Source organism: Rhea americana, unplaced genomic scaffold (assembly GCF_003343005.1).
Source record: "Rhea americana isolate MKP2758 unplaced genomic scaffold, rheAme1 scaffold_472, whole genome shotgun sequence".
NCBI classification, from domain to species: Eukaryota; Metazoa; Chordata; class Aves; order Rheiformes; family Rheidae; genus Rhea; species Rhea americana.
Genome location: NW_028186615.1, coordinates 33,375 through 44,370, shown reverse-complemented (window position 1 = coordinate 44,370; position 10,996 = coordinate 33,375). Strand labels below are relative to the sequence as shown.

Sequence of the window (10,996 nt, the reverse complement as noted above, 5' to 3'; positions counted from 1 at the left end):
GGATGCAGTGTATCGTGATTGCAGTGAGCTGTGGGGCGGGTGCAGCGTGCCATGGGGCCAATGTATGGTGCCTGTTCACCCTGGCAGTGCCATGGTGCAGGCCAGATGGTGCTGCACCCCATGGGGCAGGGGATCAGGGGGCACTGCTGCTTTCTGGGGTGCACAGAAGGGCTGGATGTGGGCTGGGGCAGGCTGGTGCAGTGGGATGTGTTCATGGCCAAGTCATACTGGAGTGCACTGGGGTGAGGGTGGGCAGGCAGTGGGGTGCTTTGGGCAGATGTGGTGGGTGCCAGGGATGTTGTGGGGCAGGCAGAGTAGGTGCTGGGGATGCTGTGGAGCAGTGTGAATGGGTGCTGGGGTGCTGGGGGGCAGGGTGGGTGGGTGCAAGGGATGCCTTAGGGAAGGCAGGGGGTGCTATGAGGTTGATGCTGGCAGTGCTGTGAGGCAGGCAGAGGGATGCTGTGGGGCAGATGAGGTGGAAGCTGGCAGTGCCATAGGGCAGGCAGGGAGGTGCTGGCAGTGCATGGGGCAAGCAGGCTGTGCCGTGGGGCAAACAGGGAGGTGCTGTGAGGCAGATGAGGTGGATGCTGGTGGTGCTGTGAGGCAGGGAGGAGGGTACTGTGGGGCAGGCAGGGGTTGCCAGTGGTGCTGTGGAACAGGCAAGGAGTTGCTGATGGTGCCGTGGGGCAGGCATAGGGTGCTATGGGGCAGGTGCAGGTTGTTGGAGATGCTGTGGGACAGATGGGGGGGTGCCATGGGGCAGGTGGGGGGATGCTGGTGTTGCTATGGGGCAGGCAGGGGTGCTATGTGCAGGGGGTGTTTGGCGTGGGGAGCGCCCATGGTGCTGTCCCAGTGCTGGTGTCTGAGACTGGGGTGCTGCAGCGCCCAGAGGCTGCGGAATTGGGCTCAGCCAGGGCTGCAGAGGTGTGTGGGGTGCAGATCTTGGCAGTGTGGGGCAAATGTAGGGCAGGCAGGTACAGTGCTTGGCAGCACAGGGCAGGTGTGGGGCTGGTGTGGGGCAAGAGTGGGGCAGGCGGGTGCAGGGCTTGGCAGCAAGGAGCTGGTGTGGGGCTGGTGTGGAGCAGGCAGGTCAGAGCTTSGCAGGCATGGGGCAGGCATGGGGCTCACCGTGGGCACCTAGGGACTGTGTATGCGGCTGGAGGGGGCTGGGGACCTCCCCGTCCTGGCCAACCCCAGAGCGTGTGGGGCCAGATGCTGCTGTGGGGACTGCAAGTGCTGTGGGGCTTTGTGGGCTGAGCAGGATCCTGTGTGCCCAGCATGTGGGGCAGGCATGGGGCATTTAACACTGAGGATGTGGGGCCGGGAGCTGACCCAGGCTGCCCAGACCCCTGTGGGGGTGTGGGGCAGTGTGGGTCTGATCATGTCCCTGCCTCCCCAGGCTGAGCACCATGGGGCAGTGTGGGTCTGACCATGTCTCTCCCCCAGGCTGAGCGGCATGGGGTGGTGTGGGTCCAGCCATGTCCCCTACCCCGAGCAGGCTGAGCGTCATGGGCCTTGGGGGTGGTTTGGGGCTGACTGTGTCCCCCGCTAGGCTGAGAGCTCTGGGTCTGTGGGCTGTGGGGCGGTGTGGGCCTGACCATGTTCTGCCCTGGCAGGCTGAGCACCGTGGGGCCGTGGGGGCGCCACCATGGCGAAGCGGGAGCCCAGCGCCAGCCCCGTGGTGCGGCAGATTGACAAGCAGTTCCTGGTGTGCAGCATCTGCCTCGACCGCTACCGCAACCCCAAGGTGCTGCCCTGCCTGCACACCTTCTGCGAGAGGTGAGACCGGGGTCCACGACGCCCCACTGCATCCTCACTGCATCGCACTGCATCCCCACTGCGCCCCACTCTATTCCTGTTACATCTCCCCCACTGTGCACTTTCTGCAAGAGGTGAGACTGGGGCCCACGGTGCCCCACTGCACTGCACTGCATCCCCACTGCATCCGTGCTGGACCCTCCCACTGCACACCTCCTGTGAGAGGTGAGACTGGGGCTTGCGGTGCCTCACTGCATCCTCCCACTGCACCTCACTGCATCCCCTCTGCACCCTCACTGTGCCCCACTGCATGTCTGCTGCACCTCCCCCACTGCACATCTTCTATGAGAGGTGAGACTAGGGCCCACAGTGCTGCACTACATCCCAGCTGCATCCCCACTGTGCCCCACTGCACCTCCCTCACTACACATCTTCTGCAAGAGGTGATCCCAGGACATGCAGCGCCTCACTGCATCCTCACAGCACCCCACTGCATCCTCACAGCACTCCACTGCACACTCACTGCATCCCTTCTGTGCCCCACAGCATCCCTGATGTGCCCCTTGCATCTACACCACACTATACTGCACCGCCCTATTGCACACCTTCTATGGGAGGTGAGCCCCCAAGGACCCTATGGTACCCTGTTGTATCCCCACTGCACCCACACTGGAACTCACTGCATCCCCTCTCTAGACACCTGCAGGAGGTGACCTGGGGCTGCTGTGGCTGCTGCACTCCACTGCATCCACGTTGTACCCCACGGCATCCATACTGCATCTATGCTGTGCTGCCTTGTACCCACCTGCACATCTGTTGTGCCCCACTGCATCCACACTGCATCCATGCTGTACCACACTGCATCCACCAGCACACATCTGATGCCACACTGCATTCACCATGGCCCCCAGTCCCAACACCTCCTGTAAGAGGGGAGCCAGTGCCTTCTTGTATTCCCCAATTCATCCTCCTGCACACTTTCTGCAATTGGTTAGCTGGAGCCCCACTGCATCTCCCCCACATCCTCCTCCACACCCCACTCTCTGAGTGAGGTGATCTGGGGCTGTACTGCATTCCCAACAYGCTCTGAGATGTGAGCCAGGGCCCCACTGCACCCTGCTGCATCGCCACTGGCCCTGCTGCATCCCCCCATGCACTTCCACTGCCCCCCCCGCACCGCCTCTGAGAGAGATGAGCAGGGGGGCTGTGGTGCCCTCGGGGCTGTGGTGCCTGGAAACTCTGTGTGGGGCCACATGTACAGCTGGGGGCTACAGTTCCCTTGGGCCAAGTACGGGGCTGCATGTGGGACTGGGGGCTGCAGTGCCCTGGAGGCCATCTGTGGGGGTGTGTGGGGCCAGGGGCTGCGGTGCTGCAGGTGACGCTTGTGGGGCTGGGGGCTGCAGTGCCTTAGGGGCTGCCTATAGGGCCAGGTGTAAGGCATGTGTGGAGCTAGGGGCTGCGTGTGTGACAGATGTAGGGTGAGGGCTGTGTCTGTGGTTGGGGCCGCACTACTGTACTGACTTTTGCTCTCTCTGTCCCCCCAGGGCCTCTGCCCCACAGCAGCTCCCTCCTTGCAGGCTTCGCCCCCTAACCTGCCCCCCCCTCCTCACAATGGACCCCCTATGCCCAGCACCACCCTTCATCCCACCCCCTTGGTCCAGTCCCGCTTTGGGGGCTGATGGCATCACGATGCTGCTCCCTGTCTGTCTGTCCTGCTGTCCCCATCTGCTCATGCAGCTCCATCCCCCTGTCCCTGGCCCATGCACCCCGATGCACCATGGTGCAGCCCCCCTATCTGTCTGTCTGTCCTGCCATCCTGCTGGTGCTGTCTGCCCCTCCCCTCACTGCTCCGTCCCCGATGCCCTGGTCCCACTGCATGCCAGCCTGCCCGTGTCCCGCACCGTAGCGAGTCCTGATCCTCTCGTTGTGCCCGTTCTGCCCCAGGTGTCTCCAGAACTATATCCCGCCCCAGAGCCTGACCCTGTCCTGCCCCGTGTGCCGCCAGACCTCCATCCTGCCTGAGAAGGGCGTCGCGGCCCTGCAGAACAACTTCTTCATCACCAACCTCATGGAGGTGCTGCAGCGGGACCCCGAGAGCGCCGGCCTCCACCCTGGTCCGGGGCTGGACCCCGTCAGCGCTGTCACTGGCCAGCCCCTCTCCTGCCCCAATCACGAGGGCAAGGTGGGTCCCAGGCACGTGGGGCGGCGGCGGGAGTCGGGGTGGGCTGGGCTGTGCGGGGGCCAGGGCCCATCTGAGCACCCGCGCTGCAGGTGATGGAGTTTTACTGCGAGTCGTGCGAGACGGCCATGTGCCACGAGTGCACGGAGGGGGAGCACCGGGAGCACGTGACGGTGCCGCTGCGTGATGTGGTGGAGCAGCACAAGGCGGCCCTGCAGCAGCAGCTTGATGCCATCAAGAGCAGGTACCGGCAGCGAGGCRGCGCCGGCGTGGGGCCAGGAGGAGCTGGCAGCTGGCGTGGGGACCTGCCCGCCGGCGGGGCAGCCGTGGGCCGTGGGTGCTGCCTGTGCTGACCACCTGCCCCACAGGCTCCCGCAGCTGGCAGCAGCCATTGGGCTGGTGACGGAGATCAGCAAGCAGCTGGTGGACCGCAAGAATGAAGCCGTGTCTGAGATCAGCAGCACCTTCGAGGAGCTGGAGAAGGCTCTGCAGCAGCGGAAGGGCTTGCTGGTGCGGGACCTGGAGGCAACCTGTGGGGCTAAGCAGAAGGTAGCGTGCCTCGACCCCATCCCCACAYGTGGGGATTGCCTCGTCCTCCCCACGGCGCCTGTGCACAGCAAGATGGGGGCTGGGTTGAGCCCTGGCGAGTGAAGTCGGCAGTGCCCAGTTCTTCCCAAAAAAGGCAAACGTGTCCTGGACTGTGTAAACAGCGTGTCCTGGCGAGGCCGGCGCAGCGACACTCCCATGCACGGGGCCGGGCTGCGCTGCAGCACTGCCTGGGCACTGTGCCCACAGGCACTGTGCTGCCAGACACCCGCAGCAGGTCCGGAGCAGGGCAGCATCAGGCACCACTGGGCTGAGAGGAAGAGGGAACCCAGCCTGCCCCGCTGTGGGTGCYCCTACCCCATCCTGACAGGTGCTGCGGGTGCAGAAGGTGTCCCATCCTGGCAGGTGCTGTGGGTGCCCCATCCCGGCAGGTGCTGTGGGTGCTTCTGCCCCATTTTGATAGGCGCTGTGGGTGCTCCAGCCTGGCGGGTGCTGTGGATGCCCCATCCCAGTGGGTGCTGGCAGTGATCCTCTCTCATCTCGGCAGGTGCTGCAGGCACAGCTGGATGCCCTGCGCCAGGGCCAGGAGAACATCCTCAGCAGCTGCACCTTCACGGAACAGGCGCTGCACCATGGCACAGAGACGGAGGTGCTGCTAGTGAAGAAGCAGATGAGCGAGCGGCTGAGCGAGCTGGCCAGCCAGGAGTTCCCCGAGCACCCGCACGAGAATGACCAGCTCGACTATGTGGTGGAGACTGATGGCGTTCGCAAGTCCATCCTGAACCTGGGYGTGCTCATCACCACCAGCGCCACAGCACACAAGACGGTGGCCACGGGCGAGGGGCTGCGGCATGCCGTAGTGGGGCAGCCCTCCTCGCTCAGTGTCACCACCAAGGACAAGGACGGGGAGCTGGTGCGCAGCGGCAGCGCCAGCCTGCGCTTCCAGGTGACGGCGCCGGATGGCAGTGCTGCCGAGTCCGAGGTGCTTGATAACAAGAACGGCACCTACGAGCTGCTGTACACACCACGCGCCGAGGGTGACTTCCTGCTCTCCATCCTGCTCTACGGGCAGCCCATCCGCGGCAGCCCCTTCCGTGTCCGTGCTGTCAAAGCCTCTGACGTGCCTCCGTCCCCCGATGATGTCAAGCGCCGTGTGAAGTCGCCCAGCAGCGGGCACATCCGGCAGAAGGCTGTGCGGCGCCCGTCCAGCATGTACAGCAGTGGCAAGAAGAAGGAGAACCCCATCGAAGATGAGCTCATCTTCCGTGTGGGTGAGCCAGCATGGGGCAGCTGTGGGGTGGGGGGCCACGGCGTGGCGAGCCCCATGGGACCTGGCCTCTCACCTGTGTCTACCCGCAGGAAGCCGTGGTCGGGAAAAGGGGGAGTTCACCAACTTGCAGGGCATCTCCACCTCCAGCACAGGCCGCATCGTGGTGGCCGACAGCAATAACCAGTGTGTGCAGGTAGGAGCCAGTGGGTGCTGCGCCTGGCCCTGCGGGCCGGGTTTTGCCCCCACTTCTGCTCACCCCTGCCCACTGCCAGCTCCTGCTGGCTGGGCTGGGTCCAGCCCCGTTCACCCAAGCCCTGCTGGGACCTCCAGGTGTTTTCCAATGAGGGCCAGTTTCGGCTRCGGTTTGGTGTGCGGGGCCGCTCCCCCGGCCAGCTCCAGCGGCCGACGGGTGTCACCGTGGACATGAACGGAGACATCATCATCGCAGACTATGACAACCGCTGGGTCAGCATCTTCTCCCCCGAGGGCAAGTTCAAGGTGAGTGAGAGACATGGCAGGGGTGGCGGAGGCTCTGGGCATACCTGACCTCCTTCTCCTGGCTGCAGACCAAGATTGGGGCTGGGCGGCTGATGGGCCCCAAGGGCGTAGCTGTGGACCGCAATGGTCACATCATCGTGGTGGACAACAAAGCCTGCTGCGTCTTCATCTTCCAGTCTAATGGCAAGCTCGTCACCAAGTTTGGGAGCCGTGGCACGGCTGAGCGGCAGTTTGCAGGTACACTCGATGGTAATACACCGACTGGCAAGTCCCCTCTTCCTTACTGCATGCCTTTGGCTTCCCGCTGCGCCGGGGCCGGGGCCGGGTGAGTACCGCGCACCTTGCTATTGCCGGCTGGAGCACCACACTGCGTCAGGACACCTGGGGTCTGGGCTGCGGCATGAGGGCTTGGGCTTGAGGATCACACTGCTTCCCCAGCCTGGTGCAGGAGTATTTACTCGGTGAAGGACTGCCTGCCCAGTGTGGGACCACCTGCCTGGTGCACAGCAGTCTGTCTGGTGCATGACCATGCATCCAGTGCATGACTATCTGCCCAGTGCAAGACCGTCTGCCCAGTGCAAGACCATCTGCCCAGTGCATGACAGTCTGCCTGGTGCAGGACCGTTTGCCCGGTGCGGGCCAGCCCTCTGCAGCCCCCAGCCGATGCATTGACCTCGGCTCCGCTCCGGGGACAGGTGGGTGCTGTGTGCACTAATGMCTTCGCGCCTGGGCTCACCGGCTGCTGGTGTGACACTAACCCACACTAATGCATGGGAGTCGGGACTGTCCAGTGGCACTACTCACCCCGGCACAGGACACCAGGACTGTCCCCAACCCTGGCTAAGCACCTCTCTTCCCCAGGGCCCCATTTTGTGGCAGTCAACAACAAGAATGAGATCGTGGTGACCGACTTCCACAACCACTCCGTGAAGGTGAGCGTGGTGGCGGCATCCCCATTCCTGGCATCCCATGGCCAGGGGCCCATGGGCGTCCCGCTGTGCTGGGATCCCCAGTGCACCCCAGCCCTGCACATCTCCCTGGGAGTTGCTTTGTGCTGCACTGCATTGCTCCATGCCATGCAGTGCTGTGGCATGCAGTGCCGTGCTGCCCTGCCCTGCCCTGTGCTGTGGTGTGCTGCACCATGCTGCATCATGCTGCGGTGTGGGATGCCGTGCTGTGCAGGGCTGTGGCATGCAGTGCCATGCTGCCATGCCCTGTGCTGTGCTGTAGTGTGCCACACCATGCTGCGTCGTGCTGTGCTGTGGCACACCATGCCATGCAGTGCTGTGGCATGCAGTGCCATGCTGCCCTGTGCTGTCCTGCTCTGTGCTGTGCTGCCTCATGCCATGCTGTGCCATGCCACGTGGTGCCGTGCCATGTGGTGCCATGCTGCCCTAGAATCATAGAATCAGTAAGGTTGGAAGGGACCTCTGGAGATCATCTAGTCCAACCTCTCTGCTCAACCAGGGTCACCTAGAGCATGTTAGACAGGGTTGCATCCAGGCAGGCTTTGAAGATTTCCAGAGAAGGAGACTCCACAACCTCTCTGGGCAACCTGTTCCAGCGCTCTGTCACTCTCACAGGGAAGAAATTCCCCCTCATGGCCCTGCTCCATGCCATGCTGCCCTGTGCTGTGCTGGGCTGTGCTGTGCCATGCTTTACCATACTGCCCTGCACCGTGCCATGCTGCCTTGTGCCGTGCTGTGCTATGCTGGGCCATGTCATGCCATGCTGTGCCATGCTGTCCTGTGCTGTGCTGCCCTGCACTGCGCTGTGCCGTGCCATGCCATGCTGCCTTGTGCCATGATGTGCTGCCCTGCACCACACTGACTGCTCCCTCCTGCAGGTGTACAACGCGGACGGCGAGTTCCTCTTCAAGTTTGGGTCACACGGTGAGGGGAATGGGCAGTTCAATGCCCCCACTGGGGTGGCCGTGGATGCTAATGGCAACATTATCGTGGCTGACTGGGGCAACAGCCGAATTCAGGTACGAGCAGGGGCCCTTGCTCTCCTGCTATTGTGCATCAATCATTGCAACTTGAGGGCAGCCCCACCGGCTGCTCTGATGCACTCCCTGAGCCCCCAGGGTGTCCTGCCACATGGGGCTGCCTGGGGCCAGCGTCAGCCCCATCCCTGCCCCATCCGGCAACCAGTCCTGCAGACAGCCAGTGCACAGTACTGGTTCTGGGCAAAGACAGGGATTTGTGGCACCAGCAATTGCTCTGGTCCCTGTGCCCATGGGGGCAGCCACAGGGGCCAGGATGGGAGTCCATGCACCCATGGAGACAACTGGGGCATTCACAGGGTCCATGCCCCTGTGAGGACAGCCGGGGCAGGGATGAGGGTGGGGTCTGTGGGGATGACCAGGATGGGAATTGGGTCCATGCACTCTGAAGGTGACYGGGGCAGGGATACGGTCCGTGCCCCCATGGGGATACCCAGGATGAGATCTGTGCACCCATGTGGAGCTGAGGATGGGGACAGAGTCCGTGTGCCAATGGGGATGGCCAGGATGGGGATGGGGTCTGTGGGGAGGGCCAGGACAGGGAAAGCATCCATGCACCCTGGGGATGACCAGGGCAGGGACAGGGTCCATGCACCCATGCAGACAGCCAGGACGGGGTCTGTGCATCAATGTGGTGGCCTGGACAGGGACAGGGTCCGTCCATGTGCCCTGGGAGTGACCAGGGCAGGGATGAGATCTGCATGCTCACGGAGYGGCCAGGGTGAGGTCTGTGCACCCATGGGCACAGCCAGGATGGGGCAGAGTCCATGCACCCTGGGGATGGTCAGGACAGGGACGAGGATCTGTGTGCCCGAGGGGATGGCCAAGATGGGATCTGTGCACCCACTGGGGAGGGGGGCCAGGACAGGGTCCATGCACCCATGGGGACAGCCAGGACAGGCCAGGGTCTGTGTGCCCAGGGCAGCAGTGGCAAGGGGGACAGCAGCTCTCTCAGTCCCTCTCTCTGCAGGTCTTCGACAGCTCGGGCTCCTTCCTCTCCTACATCAACACGGCCGCCGACCCACTGTATGGGCCGCAGGGCCTGGCGCTCACCTCGGATGGACACGTGGTGGTGGCCGACTCCGGCAATCACTGTTTCAAGGCCTATCGCTACCTGCAGTAGCTGCAGGGCCTGGGCCGTGCGCGGGGCGGCCCCGGTGCCCCTGTGCTGGACGGGCCCGGGTGGCCTCGGCCCTGGTGCCACGCGCTGTGGGGCTGCGGATCTGGGCTGGCAGCTCCGGCATCCTATGGTCACGTCTCTCCGGGCTGGCAGCTCCGGCGTCCTGGCTGCTCTGGCGTCCCATGGTCACAGCTCCCGGGCTGGCAGCTCCGGCATCCTATGGTCACAGCTCCCGGGCTGGCAGCTCCGGTGTCCCACAGTCGCAGCTCGCTGGGCTGGCAGCTCCGGTGTCCTGCCATCACTGCTCCTGGGCTGGCAGGTGCCCTGTGCCGTGGGGCACAGCAACCCGGGATGGACGAGCACCAGACTTGGGGGGGCTGTGCCTGCCATGGGGCACAGCAGCCCGGGTAGGATGGGTGCCRGACTCAGGGGCTCTGCCTGCCCGCCCCTCGCCCCCTGCCCACCGTGGGGCCGCTGTGGGGTGTGCCCCATAGCGCTGCCCCCTGCCTGGCCCTTCACTGCACTTCACCCCTGCGGTGGGGGTGGCCGAGCCCAGAGCTGGGGCAAGGACGGGTCTGGCCAGGGTGCTATGGGGTGCTGTGGGGCCTGGGGACATGCTCGGTGCTCTGCCTCACGGCGGTGTCGGGCGGCCCCACTTTCTGGCTTCTGCTGCAGCAGAGACCTCCGTGCAGGGAGCGGCAGCGCTGTGGGGCGCTGGGCACTCATGGGGGCCCAATGCCCTGCCCGGGCCATGGGGCAGGCGCATGGAGTGGGGCACCGGCACCCCATGACTCGGCCACCTGGAGGGTCCCGCTGCCGGCACAGCTCGCGCCGCCCTGCTTGCGCGGCCCCATGGCCCCGCTCCCCAGCTTCGAGCCCAGCCTGGGCGCCGCGCGTGCCACTGCCCCACGGCAGGGCCGCGCGGGGCCGCTGCCATGTGCTAACACACTGTATGTACAAAATAAAGTATTCTGAAAGTACCCGTGCCCCACAGCCCCTCTGCCGCCCGCTGCTGCCTCGCGAGCAGTGCCCGGTGCTGACGCACGCGTGTGGCAGGGCCAGGTGCTGGCCGGTCCCGGCAGCAGCCCCCGGGCGAGCAGCACTGCCTCGGCCGCAGRCGCTGCCGGCTGTGATCCCAGGGCCCCCGTCCTCGCTGCCTGCATGGGAAGCGCCCTGCTGCAGAGCCCCGTGCCCGCGGTGCCACGCTGCTGCAGAGCCTCCAGCCAGCCTGCACGGCCAGTGGCGTCAGCTGTAGGATTGCAAGCTCTGCCCTGGCTCACTGCTGAGCCCTGGCATGATGCTGAGCCCCAGCATGGTGCTGAGCCCCGGCACGATTCTGAGCCCCAGCACACTGCTGAGACCCAGCACGATGTTAAGTCCCTACACTATGTTGAGCTCTGGCATGATGTTGAGCCCCTGAATGTTGCTGATCCCTGGCACAACACTGACCCTGACACAATGCTGAGGCCTGGCAGGATGCTGAGGCCTGGCACGATGCTGAGCCCTGACACAATCTTGAGCTCTAGCATCATGCTGAGCTCTGGCACAATACTGAGCCCCAGCACAGTACTGAGCCCAGTGTATTGCTGGTCCATGGTGGGATGGTGCGCCCTGAATCAC

The 10,996-nt window shown here is 64.5% G+C and overlaps 1 protein-coding gene across 5 annotated transcripts in view; it reads left to right on the top strand.

Moving 5' to 3' along the window:
- The window catches only part of TRIM3 (tripartite motif containing 3), a 13,275-nt gene extending 2,919 nt beyond the window's left edge, over positions 1-10,356 (top strand). For 3 of the 5 annotated variants that reach the window (XM_085316573.1, XM_085316572.1, XM_085316571.1), the window contains exons 2-12: positions 1,617-1,779; positions 3,703-3,940; positions 4,030-4,181; positions 4,306-4,486; positions 5,031-5,754; positions 5,843-5,946; positions 6,084-6,251; positions 6,320-6,500; positions 7,113-7,183; positions 8,098-8,238; positions 9,227-10,356. In XM_085316573.1, the coding sequence (XP_085172699.1) occupies positions 1,649-1,779; positions 3,703-3,940; positions 4,030-4,181; positions 4,306-4,486; positions 5,031-5,754; positions 5,843-5,946; positions 6,084-6,251; positions 6,320-6,500; positions 7,113-7,183; positions 8,098-8,238; positions 9,227-9,379 (2,244 nt within the window). In that variant the 5' untranslated portion in view covers positions 1,617-1,648 and the 3' untranslated portion in view covers positions 9,380-10,356. The remainder of the gene's footprint in view (positions 1-1,616; positions 1,780-3,702; positions 3,941-4,029; positions 4,182-4,305; positions 4,487-5,030; positions 5,755-5,842; positions 5,947-6,083; positions 6,252-6,319; positions 6,501-7,112; positions 7,184-8,097; positions 8,239-9,226) is intronic. The other 2 variants (XM_085316575.1, XM_085316574.1) reach the window with 2 other exon arrangements.
- The last annotated feature ends 640 nt before the right edge of the window (positions 10,357-10,996 follow it).